The 26,826-nt window shown below is 42.8% G+C and overlaps 1 protein-coding gene across 5 annotated transcripts in view; it reads right to left on the reverse strand.

Annotated features, from left to right (window-relative positions):
- The window catches only part of NEK5 (NIMA related kinase 5), a 49,373-nt gene that overhangs the window by 14,404 nt on the left and 8,143 nt on the right, over nucleotides 1–26,826 (reverse strand). For 3 of the 5 annotated variants that reach the window (XM_019529992.1, XM_019529988.1, XM_019529990.1), the window contains exons 4-18: nucleotides 26,690–26,773; nucleotides 26,521–26,591; nucleotides 24,277–24,363; nucleotides 23,110–23,164; nucleotides 21,072–21,272; nucleotides 20,899–20,980; nucleotides 18,934–19,070; nucleotides 17,247–17,446; nucleotides 15,797–15,863; nucleotides 15,352–15,471; nucleotides 8,560–8,643; nucleotides 8,350–8,454; nucleotides 4,465–4,545; nucleotides 3,650–3,715; nucleotides 1,925–2,048 (exon numbers count right to left, since the gene is read on the reverse strand). In XM_019529992.1, the coding sequence (XP_019385537.1) occupies nucleotides 1,925–2,048; nucleotides 3,650–3,715; nucleotides 4,465–4,545; nucleotides 8,350–8,454; nucleotides 8,560–8,643; nucleotides 15,352–15,471; nucleotides 15,797–15,863; nucleotides 17,247–17,446; nucleotides 18,934–19,070; nucleotides 20,899–20,980; nucleotides 21,072–21,272; nucleotides 23,110–23,164; nucleotides 24,277–24,363; nucleotides 26,521–26,591; nucleotides 26,690–26,773 (1,564 nt within the window). The remainder of the gene's footprint in view (nucleotides 1–1,924; nucleotides 2,049–3,649; nucleotides 3,716–4,464; nucleotides 4,546–8,349; nucleotides 8,455–8,559; nucleotides 8,644–15,351; nucleotides 15,472–15,796; nucleotides 15,864–17,246; nucleotides 17,447–18,933; nucleotides 19,071–20,898; nucleotides 20,981–21,071; nucleotides 21,273–23,109; nucleotides 23,165–24,276; nucleotides 24,364–26,520; nucleotides 26,592–26,689; nucleotides 26,774–26,826) is intronic. The other 2 variants (XM_019529989.1, XM_019529991.1) reach the window with 2 other exon arrangements.

Below are 26,826 nucleotides of genomic sequence, written 5' to 3' on the forward strand. Positions count from 1 at the left end.
CTGAGGAATTATTATTCGCGAGCTTCCAAAAGAAACGAACCACGATTTCTGCTTCAAGCCTGACCTCTATCCTGGGCAAGGTCTTAGAAATTATTAAAGAGACCATTCTTAACAGACTGGCCAATGGCAACATTCTGAGGGATAGCCAGCACAGGTTTGTTGTGGGTAGGTCTTGCTTGACCAGTCTTATTTCCTTTTACAACCAGGAGACCTATCACCTGGATAAGGGAGGGGAGATTGATTTCACATATCCTGACTTCAAAAAAGCCTTCAATCTGGTATCCCAAGATCACCTCTTGGCAAAACTTACCAACTGCACCCTTGGGGCCACCATGATCCACTGGCTAGGGAACTGGCTCTATGGTCGAACCCAGAGGGTGGTGGTTGATGGAAGACAATCGTCATGTTGCCCTGTGACCACTGGGGTCCCCCAAGGCTGTTCTTGGACCTATATTGTTGATTAATGATGTGGACACTGGAGTCAGAAGCAGACTGACCAAGTTTGCTGACAATACCAAACTCTGGGGTAAAGCATCCACACCTGAGGGCAGGAGGGCAATCCAGGCTGACCTCAACAGGCTCAGCAAATGGGCGGACAAGAACCTTTATGGTGTTCAATGCCGAAAAATGCAAGGTTCTCCACCTTGGGAGGAAAAGCCTGCAGTATCCTTATAGGCTCACTAGCACTACAGATGAAAGGGACTTAGGGATCATGATTGACCACAAGATGAATATGAGCCTTCAATGTGATGCTGCAGCTAGTAAAGTGAGCAAAACGCTGGCTTCCATCCATAGACGCTTCTCAAGCAAATCCCGAGACGTAATTCTCCCCTTGTACTCAGCCTTGGTGAGGCCGCAAGTGGAGTACTGCATCCAGTTTTGGGCTCCACAATTAAAAAAAGGATGTGGAGAAGCTTGAGAGAGTCCAGAGAAGAGCCACGTGCATGATAAGGGGTCAGGAAAACAGACCTTACGAAGATAGGCTGAGAGACATGGGACTCTTTAGCCTGGAAAAGCGCAGGCTCAGGGGTGATCTGGTGGCCACCTATAAGTTTATCAGGGATGTTCACCAGGATCTGGGGGAACAATTGTTCACCAGAGCACCCCAAGGGATGACAAAGTCAAACAGTTATAAACTCCTGCAAGACCATTTCAGGCTGGACATAAGGAAGAATTTCTTTACTGTCCGAGCCCTCAAGGTCTGGAATAGCCTACCATCAGAGGTGGTTCAAGCACCTACATCGAATACCTTCAAGAGAAATCTGGATGCTTATCTTGCTGGGATCCTATGACCCCAGCTGACTTCCTGCCCGTCGCGCAGGGGGCTGGACTCGATGATCTTCCGGGTCCCTTCCAGCCCTGATGTCTATGAAATCTATGAAATGGTAGCAGTCACTGACTGAACACAGTACAGGTTTCCTTCACTTTATGCTGTACATGTGTTCCTGGAAAAAGGTGCATAACTCAAATTTGCATAAAGGAACCCACTTTACAATGTAATGAATAGGGATACGTTCCAAGACCTTGACTGTACTAACCCTCAGGCCCATTTCTACCACTTTTATAAGACAAATTTGGTACTCAGCAGCAGCAGACAGTACACACAACCACAGGGCACTATCACAATGAGGATGGCAACAATAGAAACGTGTCGCGGACAATGAGCGAGGAGCACAGATCCACACAGGAGACTGTATTTTGGTGTGCATCACTCATACAATGCACCTCACAAAGCAACTGACTGCAGGCTTCCATCACACCGATTGCATAAGAGTGAATTTACCTCGCATATAAAAAAAAATTTTGGTATAAAAAGGGTCATTGCATAAGAGTGAATTCACACATACAGAACCCGCATAAAGCAAGGGAAACCTGTATGTTCAAATTAAGATACTCACTTGACCCAACCTGCACTATAAAATACCTGTTTCCTGACAACATAGTTCTTCCAAAGCTCTGTCTGTGTGCTCTTCATACACATTCACCAGTTTCTCCTTAAGATTCTCACTGTCATCAAAAGTTAGAGTCTCATTAAGTTTATCTGGTTCCTAAAACAAAATGGAGTTTACTAAGAATCAGAACAGAAACATTTAATCACTTCCATTTTTTTTCTCATTCAGAATGTAACAAATGTTACAGCAGGAGTTGCAGAACATACTTCGTTATTGGTATAACATTGGTTTTCATAGAGCTTTGCAGACATGTAAAAAGACTAGCTGGTGGATGGCTCACTAATAAATGAAGAGACATGTTTTGGACAGAAGTTTTCCTTTGAGATTTGAGGATTTTTAAAGTACAGATATCCATAACCTCCTAAATTAATAGATATTGATCATAACTACATCTTGACTTTATGGCTATAAAAGTTCAAGTTCTAACAAATGAAAACCCTATGCTGTCTAAAGGATCATTTAATTTCTTCCAAACATAGCGCACCTGATTTATTCCTTTTTTGTGCTGGCGAGCTTTCATTGTAATAAAAATGGAGCCACTCAGGTAGCAAACTGGAGCAATGAAGTAATGAATGACTTGGACCCATCTTTTAAATATTATTTTTCTTGAATTTATTTCAATAAAACGATGAAGAATGATTATTGTTCTCCTCTACATTTGTTCACAGGCCAGCTCAACCCTCCACCAAAAAGGATATGATTTTTTTTTGCATTCTGAGCAATTTTATACCAGAGTTTTAGGAAAAAAGTATCAAGTACCTGAACTAGGGAACAGTAGGATGTCTTGTCCAAATGACTTAACTCCTAGGTTGGTGAACATGAGCTGTCTGAACCACAAAATGTATGGTAGCTCTGGTACAGACCCCACCAAAGCTATGTAAGACAGTCCTGAGTACATCCCTAATTCTGCAAAGCTGTATAGGCTTCATTCTTTTACCAGGTCTAATGATCTCTGTTCCAGTTAAGCTCATGAAGGCTGCAAGAGTCTGGGCCATGGCAGTGCATAGTGCGAAAATAAAATGAATCAAGACAGACCAATCAGGATCAGGTCCTAGAGCTTGTGCAGTTCACTTCTATAAATTCAGTCTAACTAGATGGGCTCTTGGTCCCACTGCTCCCCCTTGATTCTGCATAAATTATAATCTCTGAACATAACTGACGCCCTGTGGGGGGGTCTCTCTCTACAGAGATTATAAATATGAAAGGGACTGAGTTTATAAACTGACAGGAATTTTTCTGATAAGGAGTTTTTATATAATTTTTTTCAGAAATGCAGTGCACTTTTGAAGTCCATGGAACAACCACAGATTCATGTCTATTGTAATAACTCCAGGAATGACCATTAATATTTTCCACTAACTCTCAAAGGTACCTTTAATAAAGTCATTTACAAGCCAAGTGTGTAGTTTGTAAACAAATCCACTGTTTAGGTATGTTCCCAAAAAACTTTTACAGAAGTGATATAACTTCCACTTTAACTGTTTCTTATCTCATGGGAGCATCGTACATTACCATCAAACTTCTCGCTTAGAATCTTATTCAGGTAGAAGATTATACAGTATCGGGTAGAATGGACTTATTCTAACAACAGAGGAAATGAGACAGGAATAGAAGCCTAATTACAACTTAAATCGTGGAGCTGCTATCATGTCTTCAGTCTACTGAAGTAAAAGTATTTTAAAGTTACTACAACATACCTCTTCTTGCATGGTGTCTTCCTCAGGAACACATGCGTCTAAATTAATTTCAAACTTTACTCCTCCCTAAGAAAAGAATATTCACAGACTCTACTAAAATACTTTATCAAAATATATGTACCTTAAAAAGGACTGCAAGTATGTGAACATAAATAAATTCTGACTGCTTCCCTGTAGCAGCTGCTGCCTGACACCAGAAATAATGACAGCAGAGCAGCCTAGTATAGACAAGGCCTAAGAGCAGATGTTATCACTGTTTAAGGACAGTGGTTTCCAAAGTTTCACCCCTCAAGGAACATTTCCAAGGTGCAACCCTGACTAGGGCCAGGATCACAGAGCAGGATCACAGGGCAGTGATAGTGTGGGACCAGAGCTAGGGTAGAGCCATGATCCACTACCCACATGTCCGTATAACGGGCATCGGTTCTGCAGGCAGGGGCATGCTGGGAACAGACTGGGGCTCTGCCCCAGGACTTGGCCCTGTGCTGTCAGTGTCCTGTGATCTCAGCCCGAGCCCTGCCTATCCCATTCCCAGACACTGCTCCCCACCCACCCACAGCCCCATCCTATATGCCCAGCAGAGCATGCCCTGCTCACCCATACCCTGGGTCATCTCCATGGAGAGCCATTAAGGGAGTTTTTATGAGTTGTTGCAGGCCAGGGAGGCAGAGGGGTACTGATCCAGCCTGCAACAGCTCACCAACACTCCCTAAGTAGCCCCCCAGCCCAAATAATTGCCCACCCCGTAATAGAACCATTTGAAGCAAACGGGAAAATGATAAAGGGAAAGAATGTTAGAGAATGACCTCAGTTACCTTCGTTTTATGCTTCTTTTCCAGGACTCTTCTCTCTTGCCAGTTCTGTAGTCTGATTTGTTTCAAGTTTTGTTCAAGGTCCTTTATGAGAAAAAACAACACATTGTATACTAAATTCAAGAAGCATAAGTATACAACCACTCCATATCTATAAAATGTCTGGCTTATAGAGAAAATACGGTCATTAACTTCCTACAAGCACATTTCTGTGGAAATATTTCACTCATTGCCTCGCTGGTAATTAGAACTGAACAGCAAAGTAAGTGACATTGCTGGCTAACTTGGCAAAATGAATTAGGAGCCTTTCCAAAGAGTGCAAAAGGCTGATTTTTCAAACTGCCAAGCTTTGGTAGATTACTCACAACAAACCAAAAAAAAAATACTTGTCTGTAAGAGAATCATGTGCAACAGATTTCAGGGTGTTTTAGCTCCAATATTAGAAGATAATAAAAAAAAATGGAAGTTAGTAACCCTCTTAACTGTTGAAAGACTAATCACTCCCTGTAATAGCTTGTCTCCTGGAAACACTTCACAGTTATTCAATTACACCTGGGTCAGGAACCAGGACGTAGGTCTTTATTAGATAACTGCCAAACAAACAGAGAAAATGAAAACAATGCAATATTTTAAGGAGTCCCATGCATGAAGGCACGTCATCATCTCCCTAATGAAAGGTCATTACAATTTAAACAGTTTAATATTTTTAAATATTAAAAGTGGGAACAATTTCTCAGGTGGATGGAGGATGTCCATGAACTCATCTGAGGTCAAGCACTGTGGTATCAGGCCTTTACTATTAAATGTCATGAGAAAGTAAGTTTCCATGCTGTTTTAACCTTCACTTCCACTAAACTGGCTGAGCCTATGGTATTCCTATCCTGCAGTCTATCCAGTCAAGAGTTCTGCAGGTCCCCTTCCTCCAGCTATTTAGCACAGGTCTGATCTACAGTCTGCTGAAGTCAATGGAATGTCTGCCACTGATACCAATAGGCACTGGATCAGGTCTTAGCTGCAATACAGTTTCAATATTTCAACACAAATCGTTGTCTCTAACATAATGAGGAAACCACTTAGAACAAAATCATGGCTTGGAATTGGATAGCCCTATGGGCTATATTTTGCCCACCCATGTCCTCTTAGGTAACAACAGCTCTGACAAGCAGGTTGCTTGAGAGAGAAAGAAAGAGAGAGATTGATTTTAAAAAAGTTACCCTGTATATCTTTCTATGGGATGACTGCCAGTGCCTCCTCCCAGCTGGAGTCCCAGGAGCCCCACAGAGGTAGAGGCTAACGCTCACCCCAATTAAATTATGCAAAATTATGTGCAGTTATGCATTTTATGCACAAAACTGCATGAGCACATAATTGTGTAATTCCCCAGGGTGTAACATATACATTCATACATACACACACACACACACACACACACAAATGGATTGTTCAGAGAGCAAATTGCCTAAAATTGGAGGTTTTGTATGACTGGAGCTGCACTTTGCAAACTAAAATGCTGCTAAACAAATTGACGTTAATTCTGTTTCGCTCTGAACATTGTTTCAACGCATGGTTCTTTGCCATGGTCCAAATCCTTTTTCCAACCCTCATCTCCAGCAAATAAGCTAGCTGCTGTAGAACACCACTGGCAAAAAAGGATGAAACATCTTGTTCCCCACTGCACTGGAGCTGTGAAGTGAAAGATTTGGGTATTGGGGGCACAACAAAATACACGGATGTTTATTTGTTTTTGCTTTGTGATGCTATAAAATGTTTCTGGTGGTAAAAAGGTGAGGAAAGGCAACATCTGCTTCTATCTTGAGACTAAAATTACACTGATGCTGCTACCCCTGCAGAAGAGGTGAATATGGCAACTCCTGGTGAGAAAAAAGTAAATGGTGCACACAGTTGGGAACTCTCTGTCTCTCATTTCCCGCCCCCCCCCAGCTTGTTCCCAAGCCTCCTCCTAGGAGAAGACCACAGGGCAGGGTTGTAGTATAACATTCTTAAATCTTGCCTCTCCGCAACAAAACCCTACCTCTCCTTTTCTGCAGAGTCCTCTGCACTCAGCAACGTTTGCCCCCATTAGTAGATAGGGAGATGCCAACGTCGCCCGCATGGGAGACCTCTGCGACATCATGGTGGTCACCCATGCCTTCCACCTCCTGACCTGCCTGGATGCCACGGTAAGCATCATCACTGCCAGTGTCCTTGAGATTACCCGCAAGAGGATCGCGAGACAGCCGACCAGACGTGACTTCGCCACCTTTCTCAGCGGCCTGCTGGAGGGCAAATTCAGCAGAGACAGTGGGGACTTTGCCTTGCTGTGGAGCCAAGCCCACAGCACCACGCACTGCCTCAGGAAACACATTGGCTACACCTGAACCTGGGCTGAGGAGTGTTGGGAGCTGGGAGTTTCCCTGCAACCAGCCCTGCATGCCGACCGGCGCCCCACATGAGGACCTTCCTGGAGAGGTTTCCTGAAGGATGCCATCTGAAACAAGTACACCAGTGACCTGAGGGCCAAACCCCACCAGGTCAAGGTCTTTGACATCACCTCACAGTGGGACTCCAGCAACCACTTCATGCCCAGTGGGATCTTCACGCGCTTCGCGGACTGGCGCTTCCTCCACCTCAATTGCCTGCCTCTGAATGGGGCTGTTTGCTTCACCTACCAGGACAAGAGGTACCGATGGTGCAGCTAAGTGGTAGAGACCATCCCCCACGTGCTGTGCAGCTGCAAGCCGCACACCAGAGCCTGGCAGCTCCACCACAACGCTGTCCAGGACCACCTGGTGAGGGCCGTCCCAGCTGCAGTGGAGGAGATCTCTGTTAACCGCACCGTCCCGGGCTGCGAGAGCCAGATGCGACCCGACATCGCCTTCACGAACGAAGAGGCCAAGAAGGTCACGTAACCATCCCCTTTGAGAACTGGCGCCAAGCCCGGGCTCACAAGTGGGAGAAGTATGCCCCACTGGCCAACATCCAGAGGGGCCATGTCTACGATGTGACGGTCGATGCACTCATCATGGGAATGCTTGGAGCCTGGGACCCCAACAACAAGAGCGTCCTGCCTGCCGTGTCTCCTGCCGCTACGCCAAGCTGATCCGCTGCCTCATGGTGTCCAACACCATCCACTGGTCCCATGACATCTATGTGGAACACATCACAGGCCACTGCCAGTACTGCAACCCCAGACAAACCATTGCCAGACTGGACCCAGAGGGGACCTCCTGAACTGCCCCCCCGCTGCACCAGATGGACTTCACTTAGAGAGGATTCTTCAGCAATGGATGACCCTGCTCCACCTGAAGAGGACCCCTGCAATGAGACTCTATATGGACTGAGACACTTTCTTTGAACTACTTCCTCCACCATTGTGGACCATTGTAATGGGTTTGTGTGCATCTATCTCCTTTCTCTCTCACTGTCAGGAACTCCGTCCCTCCCCTTCCCCCATCCCCCCTTTCGCCACCCCGGGGTTCAGTTGGCTAACATTGTATTTTCTGTAACCTAGTTGCATTCCCCTCCTCACCCCATCCCTCTAATGTTAGTCTCTCGCTCGGGCGTTTTGTATTTCCCTACCAGCTTTGTCATCTTTTGTGGATTCACAATCCTAAACATATACTAATAAAAGTCAATCTGTTGTGTTTAACCAGTAAATCAAGAAAATTTATCAGACTTCAAATAAAGCAAAACAGTGCCATAACAGATGCATGAAGGACAACATCGTAGGAACAAACTTGGACCAAACAAAGGGAGCCTTTCTAACAATAAATAGAGCACAGAGAGTTTCTCACATACAGCACAAGCATCAATATCAGATCTAAGTTATTTACACATGCCTTATTTCCATGATTTCTACTATTCACTGTTCATCTTCATTGTTAGTACCTGGACTGGTTCTTCTCTTCTTGCAGGAGTCTCTTTGGAATCAGACTGGTTCCCAGCTTTACCTTCTTTCACAAGGTAGGTTTTGTCTTGTATTTTTTGATTCTCCTAATGATCATGTTTGCAAAATAGTCATTTTAGTTACTGCATAAATTGAATGTTAAATGTCAGATGATCGTTTCTAGTACTTTGTCTGTGTGTGGGTTTTCTTACCTGTGGGGCTCCTGCTCTACACTGAAGTTCCTTTACATCATTGTGGTATTGTTGCCTAATTTTCTGCAACTGCTGAAGGTATTCCTGTTAAACAGCACCTCAGTTAGATTATGAATTTCTGTTATTAGACAAAACAATTTTAATTACATGCAAATATATGCCTACTAATAAACAGACCGGTAGCCCCAGCTATTATAAGATCATCTGATACTTTCCATTACAAGACCCTATTTTCAGTTGCTTATAACTTAGTTCAAGGCAGTCCAACTTCGGGGCAGCCAGGGGCAACATGCCAGAGACTCAGAAGCCCCACACTGTGGGTACCCCCTCCTACTCCTCCACCAGCATTACCCCCACACAGTGCAAGAAGTCTGGCTCCAACCCACTCCCAACCATATGCACCATGGGGGGCTGACTAATCCCACCCCATTGTACACACAGTGCCACCCCACCTCCCAGCCATGTGAACTATGTGGGTAGGCTCCCCACCTTCCCCTCAATGCAAGCAGCCCAGCTTCCCATGCATAGCCACAAGGGAGACAGTTGCTGCATGCACAGCAGGCAGAGAGATGGAGCTTGGTTGCCCAACACCCCCCACCCTGGACTGCACACAGCTCAGCTCCCCCTTCCCCAGCGGTGTGCACCACACAGGCTGCCCCAGGACATGCAGCAATGTGTCCCACTCCCTCCACCCACCTGTGGTACAAACCATCTCCCTTCTTTGACAAGTGTGCAGCTCTGGCACTCCAGCCTCCTCCCAGCTACCGCAAAAGGAGCAAATGGGAAGGGGGAATGATGGGCAGGTGGGAGCCCATAGGTTGCGTGCTACCCCTTCAGGGACCACATGTGGTCTGCAGACTACCAGTTGATCAGCCCTGCCATAGTCAAATTTTGGTTGAAATTTCCCATGCCAGATGTTTGCAGCAGAATGTTTAGAAGGTTTTAGACAACATGTGCAGCCATATCCAAAAATACAGCTAGGGACTGGCTGGGCATTGGCTGTAGGGCTACACCTCCTCTACAGGGGCTGCTGCTGCTTTAACTGCAGTCGGAGAGCTAAAGCCATGGAGAACCCTTGTGTAAAGAGTGCTTTGCTGACAGTTTTTCTGGTACCAGAGTCACACCAGCTTTCCCACATGGCAGAAGCTCTGTTAGCAAGAGCTGCATTCATCCTGATGCTTTGTCTTTTCACATCTAGCCAACAGGGCTCTGCCACCAGAACTTTATAATGTAAAGGCTCAAACTGGGATGGTAGAGCCAAGGGTGGAAACAGGCTGGCTACTAGGCAGGAGCATGGTAGTAGGGTAGAGTAAGTAGGGTGACCCACATTAACATTTCAGAGTAAGGACTTGAAATTTGAAAAAAGGAATAACCCTTGTGCAAGAGACATACCCTTTGCTTTGATCATGGAAATTTACTTAAGTTTGGCTTCACAAAATCTAACTTCGCACCTGGACAGTTGACTTCGTGGAGTTTAACAGCTAAAGGCTCCAAAGTTTCTGAGCATGGGAAGCATGCTCCAGTCCTTCACAGGTCTTGTGCTGACCAGACTGCACGCATGCCATTCCCATTAAGCGTGCTCCACATACAATGGGGTTACACAGGCAAAACAAGATTTTTTTCTGTAACTGCTACTCATAGTTAAATGGGGCTGGATACACTCCAGGATTAGAACTAAAAGCTGTGGGTCAGGCTCTAGTTCAAGGCTCCCCTGGCAGTGTGGAAGAGGAAGCACATGTTTTAAAGGCAGGAAGAACAAGAGCCAGACTTGGGAGAAAGAAAGAAAGTATGACAAGGAATCTGTTCGACTGGGAAGAAAGAAGTTGTGACTGGAGGTTGGGTGGAGACTCATCTTGGAAGACTGGAATCGACTGAACCAGGCAAATGACACTGAAAGCTCTGGGGGCAGCTCTGACTGGTAGGGCAAGGAAGTAGAATAAGATCCAAAAGAAACTAGGACTCAAAACCAAAGAAGGAAATACTGAGAATAGATGAGGACATAAGGGATTGTGGGGAGACTCAGACAAGGAGCTGTAGAAGAAAGGGATGGGACTAAGGTGGAAGAAAGAATTTAGAGGCTTGGACTGGGAGGTAATAGATTGGGAGAAAGAGAGGCAGAGGACTAGAAACTGGAAAAAGGAGGAAAATTAGAGGTCTGACATCAGATCAGCACCAATATAAAGAAAACTGTCTGTATCGGAAATCAGCCTGATGCAGCCGATAGTTTGGCCGATAAATGCCATGCATACGCAGCCGCAATGCAACATGCAGGCAGCGCGGAGCACAGCCCAGCAGCATGGAGAGCTGCATACAGCCAGGATGTCTGTTGTGGTGGAAGGGGATGGGGGAAGGAAGGGGCACAGAGAGGGCAGATCAACACCCCCCGCAGTGAGGGAGGACAGGGACAGAGCCATGGCTCATCCAGAGGGCACAGAGAGGGGATTACCTGGGTGGGGCAGGCAGGCTGGAGCTGGGGCTACACCGGGCTCTCCTCAGTAGGGGCTGGGCTTGGGGCAGGTGGCAGCATGCTAGGAGGGGGCTATGGGGGTAGGGCTACAGACACTCCAAATTTTGCCATAGTCTCCCCATGGCCCCCCCTCCCAGTGCTGCCACTGCCTGCCCGGTGCAGCCTCGGCTCAACCCCCATCTCCACCCACTTGCTAGGAAGAGCCAGGGCTGTGTTGGGCAGTCAGCAGCAGCACTGGGAGGGGGGAGCATAGAGGGAAGCTATGGTTAAATTTGGGGTGGCTGCAGACCCCCCCACATAACCCCCCCATATAACCCCCTCCCAGCATTGCCGCCACCCACCCCGAGCCCAGCCTCTGCCAAGAAGAGCCCAGCTGCAGCCTTCCTACCTGCCCCACCCCGCGCTGATCCAGAGGCACACGCCCCCCCACCATGCCTTCCTGGGGTGTCCCACCCCACCATGGATGAGCTGAGACTCTATCCTGTGCCCCACCCCACCCTGACTAGGCACCGCCTGCCCCACTCCATCCCTCACTGCAGGGGGCATTGTTCTGGCCCCCGCCCCTTATGCACCTTCCCTCCTCACTTCCCTTCCACCACAGCAGACTTACCAGCTGGACGCAGCTGTATCAGAAATCAGATCAGTATTGGCTGATATGCCTCCTTAAAAATTGGCTATCAGTATTGGCCCCCAAAATCTGTATCAGTGCACGCCTAAGGAAAATAGTAATCTAATGATGACTAATGAAGAGGAGAAACAGGGACTAGCTGGGCACAGATGCTGGAAGAACAAAGAAGAGTGAGCGAGTGTGAGAGACTATGACTAGCTGGGCAAGGACTCTAGAATTAAAAAGATGAGGTGTGGGATGTTAGGCTAGCTAGGCAAGGAAATTTTTGTGAGTGGGACTGAGCTAGGTATTGAAACAGGGACAGATTGGAGGGAACAGTGCAAGAGTTGTCAAATCTTAGGCAAAACATACGCAGACCACCAACTCTCATTTTTCTGAAGCCTGGAATGCAACAAAAGGTGCCGAAGTCATCCATTCTTTGCTGTCAGCGAATACCAGTAAAGTCCTAGTAAAATGTTTTATTCTTCCCTAGTGCTGGTCCACACAGATGATACCAATCTATTACTGCTATTGATTACTCTATTTGTTCAAATATAAGAGGTATGTACAATAGATCTATAAGTTCCAGTCCTGCTAATGACCCAAGTAGCATGGTTGCAAAGTAAAGCATTTAGTAGATTCCGTACAACTTTAATTCAGTCCCCTTGTATTTATACATTATGATACAGTCTTGAGCACATTATTTTCCCCACCGTACACTTGCCTCATTCATTCCACAGGATAAATTTTCCCTGAGGTTGTGTCTAAATGAGGCTGTTGTCTGTAAGACACTTGCTTCTTTTGTTGCAAAAGTTGGAAGATGTATAATAAATGGGGCAGGGAATGGTATATTAAGGTAATGAATGTGGTCCTAGAGAACTGGATTCTATCTTTGTCCCACTGCATTCTTAGTCAAGTCACTAAAACCAGACTTTATAAGCGTCACTGACTGTTTTTAGCTGTATCTTCTGGTCCCTGCTGGAGATGAAAAGACATGGTTTGAGGAAGTGCTGAACACTCTCACCTGCAGCTGAAGTCAATGGGAGGTGTCCTTGCAACATATGAACTTAGTAGTACAATACTAAGGAGTCTGAAAAATCAGGTAATACGCGTCTCAAACCAGACACCCATAATTAGTGGATGCTTTAACTTAATCTTGTGCCTTAGTTCCCTACCAGTACAATGAAGATAAAACTACTCCTTCACAAGGATATTGTAAAGATAAATTATTCATGAAATGCTCACATACTAAAAGCACAATAGGAAAAGCCTTGAGAAAATTAGCCATTCTGTCTTCACAGCAGGGTTTAAATAGCACACAGTAAAGAAAACTTAGGGCCATAAAATGGACAATGAGATGAAAACAAGATATCAAATAGCTGTTCATTAGTTGAGAACTGCCTATCATTTGCACCAAAAGAGGCAGCGGTTCCTCTGGAACAATCAATATGTGATTGTATAATTAAAGACAGTATTACAATACACATGCACAAAATAGACAAATTAAGGTTGCTCTGGAATGTTCCTTACGAAAAGTTACCATTTGACTTCACAAGCTTCTTTCATGCAGCTTTTGAGCATATAACAGATGCATACACTAGTTCCGAGATAATACAACTACATTTGTTTTGACAACTAATATGCTTAATACATTAGAATACTAATTTCTGAGTACTGATTAGAAAGTGAAGTATTATTAAATGTTTTATCTATCTTAAAGGATCACAGAACTCATTACAATATCAATATTTATAAAATAAAAGTAAACTTTATAGGTTTCAATATATCAAGCAAATAGCATCTCTGTGGCCATGTCTACACATGCCCCCGACTGCACGGTTGGTACTCCGCAGTCATTTAGTACTTGCTTTAGCAGCGCACAGGTTATTTCTAACCGTTGCTGTAACAATGAGCATCCAGTCTCCCCTTGAAGATTTCCAGAGCAGGTGATTGTACCACCTCTGGAGGAAGCTTATTGCACAGTCTGGAAACCCTAACTGTGAAGAAGTTTTTCCTAGTGTTAAGCCTGAAGCAGTCCTCCAGGAGTTTGTAGTCCTGGTTTTTCCTAAGGGTGCCCTGGTGAACAGTTGTTCACTGAGCCCTTGATGTATTCCCCCGATATAGTGGTAAGCTGCTACCAAGTCCCCTCTCAGCCTTCTCTCTTTTAGGCTGAAGAGACCCAAGGCCCTCAGTCTTTCCTCATATGTCTTGCCTTGCAAGTCTCTAATTGTACAGGTGGCTCTTCTCTGGACTCTCTCAAGCTTTTCCATGTCCTTGTTGAAGTGCAGCGCCCGGAACTGGATGTGGTACTCCAGCTGTGGTTTCACCAATGCTGAGTAAAGCAAAAGAATCACATCCTTGGTTTTGCTCAAGATGCATCAGTTGATGCACATCAGAGTATTGTTTGCTTTGATGGCTACAGCACTGCACTGCTGGCTCATGTTCATACTATGGTCTATTATTACCCCTAGGTCACTTTCAGTCATGGTGCTAGTCAGTTTAGCACCACAGAGCCTGTAAGTATCCTGGGGATTTTTTGTCCCCAGATGGAGCACTTTACACTTCACAATGTTGAGCTCCATCTGGTTCCGATCCACCCAAGTTCTCAGCCTGTATCTGCAGTCTATTTTCAAGTGTGACCATGCTCCCCCATAACTTGGTGTCATCCACAAACTTGGCCAGTGAGCTCTTCACCCCCACGTCCACATCACCAATAAAGATGTTGAAAAGATGTTGGTCCAGTCGTTGGCTCATGCATAGTTGGCCCGTGCACTTCCTGAGGCAGGTAGAGCTCTTCAATACAGGTCAGGAAGCAATGCGACTGATCCAACTTAGCCAAGTGTTCCTCCCAAGAGATGGCTGGGTAATTGAAGTCACTCATGATGACCATGTCCCATGCGTGCACAGCCTCTCCCAGTTCTAGAGAGAGCAGATCGAACTTCTCCCCCTGGTTTGGTGGTCTGTAGTACACACCTACTGTCTCTCTCACCAGGCCCCACCTCCCCCCATAGTTTAACCTGGAGGGTTTCGAGTTGCTCTTCTTTGGAACCAATGCCGGCCTCCAAGGAGGTGTACTGCTCTCTCACATAAAGAACTACACGTAAGGGAGCAGTACACCTCCTTAGAGGCAGTCATTTAGTACTTGCAATGAAGCATCTCATGTAGACGTGCCTCTTTGTTGTACAGCAGGGCAAAATTGAGTTAAGAGATAAGAAACTAATACCTAGTTTGCTTTGTAAAAGTGGGGATCTACTCTCTCTTACTATTCTTACGATGATGTGACATCACCCAGGATCCTGGTTTTCTCTGACTTAAAAACATCCCCAATTTTTGGTTTAAAAAAGTAACCCCAAATCCACATTTCTCTGTGATTAAAATGAAACACCATATATTAGTGGTGTTTCATTTTGATCATGGAAAAATGTGGATTTGGGATTACTTTTTTTAAACTGAAAATTGGGGATTTTTTTAAATCAGAGAAAACCAGGATCCCTGGACATCACTTAGTTCAATAGAAGTGACATGAGAATTAGGATCAGGCTCCTGCATATCTGTCTTACTAGCCTATCAAACCTGGCAGCAGTACTACATAACCTGTGCACAAACCTAGCTAATACTTATGGACATGTGAATGTATGTGGCTTTTAACAAAGAAAATACCACTACAAATTGGTATCATAATACAGCTCTGGCCAACCAAGATCAACATGTCTTTTACCTGTTCCTTTAATTTGTTTTTTCTAACAAGGTCCTGCTGATGGTCTTTGAGGCATTCTTCTTTCCTTTCCTGCTTTTGAATCTGGTTGTAATGTATGTCAGCAGAGGATGGTCGCAGCCCCTATTGATGTACAAGATTATTCACAGAGCAAAAGAATTTCCATTGGGCAAGTTCACCCAATTCATCCTCACTCTTTCACCTCGAAGGGGCCATAAGAAAAATAAAAAAATAAGTAGAAACATTCTACGCTGTCAGATTTTTTTTTAACAATAAAAAATAAAACCTTCTGAGCAACTTTGGAAAAAGTAAATCAACAAAAACATCAGAAACAGATTTTCTACTTGCCAAGGTTATACTCTGCTATGAGAAAGGTTTGGGTTCACTTTCTTGGGCTTCATCACCTCCCATTATATGAATGTTATTCTCTGATCCAGTATTTACTTACCAATTGTTTTTCCACTTTCATCTTGTACTGTTGGGCTTCAAGCCGTCTTTGAAGATATTCTCCAGCCCTAACAAAAAACCATGCCATTCATCTCTGGTATTTGTGTTAACAACTTTCAACAAAATAATTTACATGGAGGTCCCCTACACCCACCCACTACACCCACCCACTCACTTGCATCTTTCTTCCTTTATCAGATGTTATTAACTAAAGTCACTACATTACGTGAAATGTAAAAAGAATGTACTTAGAGAACAATAACACTGCAGCAATGAAGTATAAAGACAGTTTATATTTTTCCTCTGCCCTTTCCACTTCTCTGATTATACTAATCTTCTGCTGAGTCTGTAAAATCTGCCATAGTTTCTTTTTTTATTTGAGAAATAGCCTGTGAGCAATGTTACTAAAATAACGTTATTTTGTAATGCATTCACACATAGGGGGAAGAATTGCCAGAATCAAGGTTATGTGTTCAACCCTAACTTCCTGACTTTTTACTTAACTGTGCATTAGTGTGGAAGTTTTTCTGTAAGTGCAAAACAGTTAGCAAAGTTCTCTGATCTGTAACTATTTGACTTCAAAAATCTGGTCTATTGCTGTTGGTCGGTAAGTGAAACTGCACTCTTGATAGTTCAAAATGCAAACTTCACAGTCATATGCAGACACTCAACTCAACTTTAAATGAACTAGTTTGGGAACTAGAAGCACCCCAGCCATGACAGCATGGACCTCCATGAGGGATATTTTACCTTGATTCTTGCATGGGCTTTGGAGGCTGCTCTGACATCTATCTGCAGCCACACAGCCAAAACCTACAGTAGCTCATTTTAAAGCTAGCTAAGGGATTCCCCCTATACTGCAATCTACAGTGAAGACATACATTGAGTCTTGCCTTAACTGAATAATTCTATATTCAGCCATCCATCCCTCTTAATTAAGACATCCTGAGCCATGCCATTCTTACGCAAAACCCTTTGACACAGCCTACTTCAACTGAAGCTTCCCAACAAGGCACTATGTAAACCTGGTGCTCCAAAGCATTCTTAACCTGGCCTATTTTATAAAAGTCCCTACATCCTTGACTAATGGTTTGAAAGTTTCAGAAGCATTCTATAGCATGTGTGAAGATAGAATGAGTTTTACTGAGTCCCAGAATTTTGACTAGGAGCTATACAGAGGTCTAGGAGAAGTTCCTACAATAAACAAATCTCAACATTAATAAAATTAGATTCAAAAGTGTATCTCTAGGGCTGCATTCGGTACAGACATTTCATTTTCTTTCTTGTTGAGTCACATATAATGTGACAACCACATCATATGCTGACTAGGAAAGCGATTAAATTGCATGAGGGACTCTGCTTCTACATCTGAATCTTGCTACGTGATGGAAAAGGATGACGGGTCAAGCTATTTGTGATACTTTGATATTTAAATAGAGAAAAACAATTACCACTCAGGAGGGGGCAGAGGGGGTGGAACTTGTCCTTTTACTTTATAATATGCTTCCACTCTCTGGCTGAAGTGAGAAAAGTCATCTTGTACATAAGCTTCCTGCTGCAAGTTGTCAAGTTTATCATAATAGTGACCGTAATGTCCACGTACTCTGGCTCCTTCTGGCCTTTGAGCCATCTTAAATCTGGGGCTCCACTGCTGAAAATATATACAACAGCATGAATTATAAAGGTAATAAATGATTCATTCTTAAACCAGGGTATCATAAACTGGATATTAGTTACATTTTATAAGGCAAGTTCCCATTCTACCCTTCATACTAAGTCCCATGATAGTTGTTAAAAACAATTTCCTCAAATGTTTTATCACCTAAGCCAGAGGCTTCCAGAGGCTCATGCTGCCTATTGCAGCACTTTCAATTACTTCGCCTCTTTTAATTAAGAGGCAATTCACACTGTTTGTGTGAAAGCAACAAACAAAATCCACTAGAACCACTGTGATAAATTCCAGTCGCATAACTGAAGACTTGAGCCTTGAGCAAATTCCAGGAGCGGCTTATTAAGACAGGTGCGAGCAAAGGGATCATAGAGAGACTCGGGCAACACACATCTTCTTGCTGCTGCTCTCTTGTGAACATTGCTATTTCAAACCACCATCTCTTTTATTTCCTGCCTGCAGTAACTTGTCTCTCATTCCCCAAATTTAACTTTGTGCAGAAACATTCCTTTATTTCTGCTTTATACCATATATGCCTTTTCCGTTTCTCGTGAAAAGAACAGAAAAATAAGGAACATCTATCTGCTTTAGTCTAAAGTAACTACTGTATGCTACGAAGTAGGTGAAGTGAAGACTGCACTGTGCTATGCTAGAAATATGCTATATTTAAACTTATTCTCCACACTAATTGAAAAATTAGTAGTTATCATTCTCTTAAGTGTTAAATGTGCTAAGTTTTACCTCCTTGTATTCCTAATTAGGAACACTGAAAAAGACTCCACTCATCTCCATCTTGTACATTCCAGGTCACAGCATATAAATATTTTAAAGTGCTATTTTCTTCTGCACATGGCACTGCAATGCTGCACGGGAACTGTTAGCACTAGAAGCCGTACATTTTATCATTCACTGATAGAAGAGTTATGGAGAACATATATCGAAAAATTATTTAAAAAGTGGAATCACCCACACAAAGAGAAGCTTATTGGTCATAAAAAACTAAAGAACAAATTCAAAGTAGGATTGTGAATTGAGAGAAACAAGTCCCTCAGTGTGCAATTCCATGGATATCATTTGTCAAAGAAATTGGTGTGATATTGTGGATGTAGCCTCAATCCTTTCAGGCTGATTTTCTCATTTGGTTACCTAGAGAACTGGGAAGCTAAAGTTACACCACCAAGCTAGTAGGTTAAAATACTTTGAAAATTCTAATCTCAGTTATGCCAAAGTAAACCTGAAACAACTGCACTAGCATTAGTGGACTTGCTCTAGATTTATAACAGGATAGCTGTGAGTGGAAATAAGCCTAACATCTTTTAAATGGGATCAGACTACATTTGTTTGCCTCCCTTCCCAAATACCAAACTAGTTACCCAGAATTCTGTCTTTAAAAGGAAGGTTTCTGAGTTCCTACAGTGATAAAGATGTCAAAAAGTTGTGGAGATCTGAGAGTCTTATAGACACAGTACCTGGACAAGAGGCTGCTGAACTCGCAAAGGAGGTTTCCATTCATTTCGATGTAATAATTCTTGTTTCTTGGCAGGTGCCGCCACCTTGGATCTTGGAGAAAGGTGTTCCTCAACTCTCACTTTCTGAAGTTTAGGAGCTTATTTAATGATAAAAAATATGTGGATCTTCTCTTTTTTATGGCAGTTACTACAACAATGCTTATTATGTAATCACTGTAAACTACATTAAGGCACATATATCTGACAGGCTGGGCAGGCTCATAATGCCCATTTACATCATTCCTCTTTAATAATCATCACCACTAAGAACTATTGTGAAATGCTGTTTTCTGATTCTAAAAAAAAGAAGCTGAAAAACTGATTTGACATGAAGGATAATACAACATTTGAAAATGAAACTTGGGCTCCTAACTCAATTAGAAGCTTTTGAAAATTTTACCCATAAAAAAATCATAAAAATCACAGCTAACCAGATCTGCCTCCTCAAGAATGCTTAAATTGCTTCTGCATTTCCACATGGAACTTTGGGGAGTAATTCAAATATATAGAACAACAGATCATTAGAAAGAGATCAAGCTACTTTTGTTCAACAGAGTTTTTGCAGTATCACAGATGTTAGGGCAGACTGACATCTCAATTTTGAAGACTCTGTGTGCATCAGCTGATTTATCAGTGAGTGTCAAAATCAAGTCCAATAATCCATATTAATTTACAAAATGTAGTTGACTATTAAGGTCCTCAATAATTAACTATTAAAATGTCTGTGACATTTAATTATTAAAATCTTGGCAATCCCTTGAAATTGAGGATGATTGTCTTCTAAGATTATCTTGTCTATGTGTTTGAACATGGCTGATGAGGCTTATCCAGGATCAACAGACTCTACCACAGCTCAGATATGTGTTTCCATGTGGGGTGGGTTATTAAAATAACAGACTACTAAAGTATCAGTGACCAACCTGGATCATTATTACACACGAGATTATTATCTGTGCATTTTTAAGGGCACAAAAGTATACTTAATACTCTAAAGAACCAATTGGCACATCTACACTGCACTGGACCATCCTAGGAAGCACTACCATCAAAATGCATGCTTGCCTGCTTGTATTTTGTGTGCACTGAGTGCCAAAAACTGTAATATAGCTGCACTGGGCAAACCATGGACATGGCCCCAAAACAGCTAAGTTATATTTTTGTTTTGAGTGTACAGGGAGCAGGAACATTAGCATGATCTGACACAGCGTTACTCCATCCCTGCTCTGACAATCTTACTCTTTTATATTAGACATAGCAACAGGAATGGATAAAACCAGAAAAGGCAAGTTTTACAGCAACGAAGATTTTTTGTTAACTCTGTTCAGGCACATGCACTTAATGTCTTTATTTAAAGGTCTGGAGTTTATTATTATTACTATTATTAACAACAACAACAACAACTCTCTTGTGGGCAGTGTGGAAGGGGTGAGTTTGGTACTCCCTAATTAATTAGTTGATATACCAAAATTATGATGCAATTTAAGACAAATAACAGTTTGTACTCCAGAAAGGTTGGGGGCTGCAACTGCATGTATTTTGCAGGCTAAGATGAAGGGTACTTTAGCAGAGTCAAAGAAGGATGTTTGAAAACTAATGACCTTGAATTATTTCTATTTGGCAATCATATTAGCTCCATAGTAAATTCTATCTGGTTGAACTATAAATGACTGGTTAGAACATTCCTATAGCTGCTTCCAGCAGTAAACTTCTATGGTGACCAGACTTAAATGAAAGTTGCCTTTCCTGGTGGAATATATGAATAGAGCAGTGGTGCATCCAGTGCCTGTCTTCCTCACTAGGCTGAATGCTTCTGCTGGTAGAGTTCTCATCCCCTGAAAAAGTTAAATCCATCTAGTATATATTGCCCATAAGGATCTCAGGGTAGGACTAAGCCCGAGTATATTACTGTCACTAAACAAGTCTTACCCTGTACCAGCTTGGATACCGGCTGTGCTACCGAAGGTCTTTTTCTGTGTATAACAGTGTGGCTGAATTCTTCTTGTATTATCTATCAACAAAAAAGGGTTTCTGATGTAACTGCCTTACTGTATCTTGTTTAAGATTATGCTAAAGTGCAGGGAACCAAATCAGAATCTCACCTCAGGGGGTAAATATCTGACAATGAGCTTCCCCAAGAAGGGTTTCTTTAATATTGAATTGACAGATGGTCGATCTATTGGAGATATTTTAAAGAGCTGAGAAATTAAGATCCTCAGGTCATATGAATACTTTGGAGACACAGGAATAAAATGTCCTTGGCAGATCTTCAGCACCAGCTGATGTATGTTGTTCCCTTCAAACTGACACAGAAAAATATAACAATCAATTAATAACAGTTACTGCAGTTGGTATGGGAGGTAATGGACTGTGACTATTTAAAATGGCTAAGAACAATGATGAATGACATGGGGATGCAGCAAGATGGCTAAGTTCCTGGTGTACACTGTCCTCTCTCTCATTCCTGTCATGTATCCATTTGGTTCATTTTTAGGACAGGGTGAGGAGAGGTGACCCAGCCACTTCAGCTGGGTCTGGGTGTGGCTCATTTAACTTAACTGTATTTCCTTCCAAGGCAAAGTCTATCAGGTTCTGTGCTCTCCCTGGCCACCTATCAGCAGAGGAGCAGCAATGCAACGTAGAAGGCTATGGGTAAGGGTTTTGCCACCCCTCTTTTGATCCAAGTCAAAACCTCAAATGAAATGTCTGTTTATAGATTTACATTCCCCTGGTTATCAGCCATATTATTCAACAGGCCCACTGGGCAAGAAATTGTTAGAGATCCTGTGATCAGTAATGATGTGCAGTAACCCAGAATAAGTCTCTTCAAAGCAACTCATGATTCATTTTGCTAAAAGGTGTACCACCTCTACACGGTAGATTTAAAAACCAAAATGACTTATACAAAGATTTTTGTACTTGGCATTCTGCCCAAACCCCTAGTGGAGATTATTTAGCCTTAGTGTCTGCTGCTCTCTTGGGAATGAAATTATAGCCTGCTTGCTGCAGCCCCCTTGCTCAGTTTTTGGGTTAGCCTCCCACAGATGACCATTTTCTCTCCTCTTTGTAAAGTCTTTTCATTTTTTAGAGACTAAGTCTAAAAAAAACAAATCTGAAAGTAACATTTTGCTACAAAATCACCACTGTTTTCTTAGCTGCTTTGAAGGTGTATCTGAGATTGTCCTATCTCTTAGTTCTTGTTTCATCCCCTGTCTAGGCTACTCCCGGGCTCCTGACTGATTCCACTCTTTTGAGTTCATGAAGGCAGTGAAAGAAAACTGAACAAGGAAACAGAAGCACACATGTATTTATTATCAATATTAATTAGGTATTTTCCCAGTCCAAGAAATTTGGCACTTTTTCTGGTAGCACTCCTGTGTCCTCAAGTCAGCCTCCATCAATCTTTTTCTCCTCCTTGCTAAGTCAGAGGGGGAGTTTAAGTGGTCCACTTATAGACACACTGACCAGCCTGTGCTTTGCTCCCTATTCAACAGAAAGCGTTTGTGCTGAGAACCAATTGCAGAAATGTTCCTTTCTGAAACGTACGGGGTTAAGACTCTACTGGCATTGAATTACTTCCAAATTAGATCAACATTTACTTGAATGTTTCCAAGGACTCTACCTAATTTTGAACTTCAAAATCTTCAGTAAATTTAGGTCAAGATTTTCAAACCTGGGCAAGTAAAATGAAGTACCTAAATCCACACTTAAGCACCTAAGTTTGAAACCTGGCTTCAGTTCTTCCTTTAGTTTGATGGCTGATTCCTATAACTGAAGGAGGTTTAATTAAAAGATTAATTTTAAAATGTAATGCTCTGGAACAGATCTGACTTGAGAGGAGAGGTGACAGCCACATATGGATTTAATGTAGCAGTGTTCAATGAAAGAACAATACATTATATGTGTATATAGTGTATTTGACTTCATTTCGATATGCAGGAAACAGGCAAAGTGTGAGAAATTAAAGTGAAAGAACTGATGAGTATATCCTAATCATTAGGACCTAATGCATACTCATTTAAATTGCAAAATATCTGTTTCCAACAGGTATCTAGGAAATATTCCCATTGCAATTATTTTCTGCCTAGTTTAATACCTTTTTCAATAACAAGTTAATGGTCTAACTGATTATGTACTTACAGGATGCTTTAAAGTGCACAACTCATAGAGAACACAGCCAAGAGACCAAATATCCCTGTGGATGAAAGTAATTCAAATTTCAGAGGAAAGCATGTCATATTTTCATACAAATAAGCAGTGTCCTTACTTCAGCACTTCAACTATCTGACAATATCCTATTAAAAGGTTAATACTTTGGCAAGGTTTTGTCAAACTGTGCCAAAAATAACTACTGGATTTTATTTTTCTGGTCTCTGGTATGTAACAAGGCCCCTCATTCTTGGTGTTTAAGCTGCATTATTACTATGCAATTGTAATCATGCCAAAATTGTATTAACTACTTTTAAGTGTGCCAGACGAGTAGAATATGAACTAGCTCAACAGTTCACAATTCAAAGTAAAATAGTTTTTGAAAACTGTTATTTTAGAGGTGTAATAAATACCATTAGTTGGTAGCGGATCTCTTCACCTATCATACGTGCCTGCCTGAATGCATAAACATAAAAAACTGCCTCCAGTTTCAGTTGTGCTTGTAATGGTAAAACCCATTCCTGACCTATTTCTTCACTGAAGGCAGACTCTGGTCAGAGTTTAATGACTCAGGTTTACCAGCAGAGAATTAACTGAATCTAATCCATATGGAGATGGTGACTGAGTTATAGTCCAATTTTAAAGCTTGAGCCCATTATTCAGTGTACTTTTCCATACCAAAACTATCCCTGTACATATCAATTGCCTTATACTTCTGTCTCTCCTTGCCATTTCTGGCAGTCATGATGCTACGAGTAGGGAATGTCTCCCTTACATCCCTGAATAATGGAAGGACAGCCTGCTTTTAAATGACTGGGAGCAAGGGACCTGACCAACCTGTCAAGTAGCCACAATCTAAGCTGGAGATAATCCTACATCAGAACCCATCAGGAGCAGACAAACCTTTCAGGGTACATCATATCCAAAATATGTAATTCTTCAATCAGAGCAGAAGATCAGGCAGGAAGCACAAAGCAAGAAGCAGAAAGTAGAGCAGAAGATCAGGAAAGGGAAAGGGATCAGAGTGACATATGGGGAGGGTGATAGGCGATGTTGTAGTACTCCTGCCAAAAAAGTTGGTTGTTGCTATCTTTGAACTTTTTTTATTTCACTGGGGCAGTGAAAGACATTGAACCAAATACACCTTTTAAGTCTTACGTTTTATTGTTATATGGTCGATTCTCACAGATCTCAGGAGATAGGTAATAGGGTGTCCCTACACAGGTACGGGCAAGCTCCATGGTGCTAATGGAAAATAGTGAACAAAAGAAGAATACATTATACAGAAGAGTTTAATGTAGCACTAGCTCTGAGGGAAAAGATTATAACCAGGAAAAGATCCCACAGAGGCTATTATTTTTGCTGTAAAATAGATTAATACTGATTCAGTGCATTAATTCAAACCCCCTAGAGACAAAATTAAAGCTTTCTCACTCTGTATTAAAAAATGTCAACGTCCAGGTAATTTTCCATGTTTTTTCACTCCACAAGGGCTATTAAAATATCCTAGAAAACATCTGCATTTGTACAAAGCTTAGAATTCACCTGTTATCCATGTTATGTTCCGATTTAGCCTCTATTACTATACTATCTGAGCTCCACACAATCTGTGGTGCATATATTCTCACAACACACTACAAGGTAAGGGACGTACTATAGATCTGGGATCAACAATGTTTTCTGGCATGGATCTCGAATTATTCAGTTTGGATGTGAGGAAGGCAGGCACTAGGATCTGGCTGCCTCCACTCCTTCTTCCTGCCACCCAACTGTGACATGGCAAAGGAAGACCCCTTTGTCCAGAGTACTTGGCACCTGGCCATGACACAATGCAGGCAGAGCCCCCTGCTGCCAAAGCAATGACTCTGCAAGCTGAATCAAAAGGCTGCATGGGCTTGATTCAGCTCACAGGCTTTGGGTTGCTGACCCCTGCTGTAGACCCATTCTACAGATACAGAACTGAGGCACAGAGAATATACACATCTCATATATATACATATATGCATCTCAAGCAAAACCAGGGAAGTCATCCTCCAGCTTTACTCTGCCCTGGTGAGACAACAACTGGATTACTGCATCCAGTATTGCCCCCCCCCCCTTCAGGAAGGATGTCGAGAAGCTTGAGAGAATCCAGAGGAGAGCCACTTGTATGATCCAAGGCCTGGAGGGAAGGCCATACAAGGAGAAGCTGAGGGACTTGGGACTCCTTCAGTCTAGAGAAGAGAAGGCTCAGAGGGGACTTGTTGACAGCCTACAATTACATCAGGACCTGGGAGAACAGCTGTTCAACAGAGCTCCACAAGGGATAACAAAATCTAACAGCCAAAAACTCCAGGAAGGCTGATTTAGACTAGACATAAGAAAAAAGTTCTTTACGGTGCGTGTATCCAGGGTCTGGAACAAACTCTCCCCAGAGGTGGTGCAAGCACCTACTCTGGATTCCTTCAAAAAACAGGTGGACTTATTTCTTGCTGGGGTCACTTGATCCCAGCCAACTTCCCGCCTATGGGGGGGGGCTAGACCCGATGAGCTCATGGGTGCATCCAGATGAGCAGGTGCGTGCCTCTTGTCCCGCCTCAAACCCCTTTGAGGCGGGGCAAGAGGCATAAGCAGAAATGAAAATATGTTCCCTGTGCTGCAAACTTGCAGTGTGGGGAGAAAATTAGACCCCTGGATATCCTGGAACAGCTGGAATGGATACAGTGGGTAGTGCAATCTGGTCAACGCGGGCATTGCAGGATGTGTGGCTTCTGAAGAAGCCGAAGCAGGTGCCATGGGCACTAGATCCAGCATAAAAGAGTGGAAAGAGAGGGTCTAGGGTCTGTAAGCCCATTGGCCAGATTAATTTGACACCCTGTTTTAACAGAAACTGCAAGGAAAATAAAATACACCACAGAACAATGTGAAGTCTTAAAGTTTGTTTCTACTCCAACTAAAGTCAATGACAGAAACGTCTATGATTCTCTTTGAGCTATCCCAGGTAGTGCTGAACCTGTAGGGTATGTCTAAACCATGTCCCCAGCACTCTTGAAGAAGGCTACTCTTAAGCACACCCCACCCATTCACTGCCACTCACACCAAATCTAGAAATATAAGGAGGCTGATTCAGGGTGTTCTCCACAGGCACTCCCAAACACATGGGAAACAGAGGTCTTGAGAAAGCCCGTGCCACATTTCTGAGTTAGGTGTATACTGTATACAAACAAAAGTAGATGGACAAAGCATTATTGAAAGCATACCTTTCTGAGAGGGTCATGGAAGCAATATAGCCACACCCTTAGTACCCTGAACTTGCTCACTGAATACAACATAGTTTCAAGCAGCACCTAACCTTCAGGAATGGTGACATTTTCAGGGTTGGTTTAGTCACAAAAACCAAACGAAATAGAAGGAAATGCTTACTTGTTCAGCATTCTTGCTATACCAAAGTCCCCGAGCTTTGCTATCATTCCATTATTGCTAAGAAAAATGTTCTGCAAGCAAAGAAAAAATGATGTGCTATGATGAAACCCGGAAGAATTTCACAAGCATGCATTTTTGAAAGCGTAAAATGAAGACCTGTAACTCCTACCTGTGCTTTTACATCTCGGTGTAAAACCTTTCTGTCATGAATATGCTTCAATCCTAAGGAGACCTGAACAAACCAACTCAGAATCTAGGGTGAGAGATAAAATGCAGTTACACTGTCTTATTAAAAACATAAAACAA

This window comes from Crocodylus porosus, unplaced genomic scaffold, assembly GCF_001723895.1.
Source record: "Crocodylus porosus isolate Cpor-Errol unplaced genomic scaffold, CroPor_comp1, whole genome shotgun sequence".
Classification (NCBI taxonomy): domain Eukaryota; kingdom Metazoa; phylum Chordata; order Crocodylia; family Crocodylidae; genus Crocodylus; species Crocodylus porosus.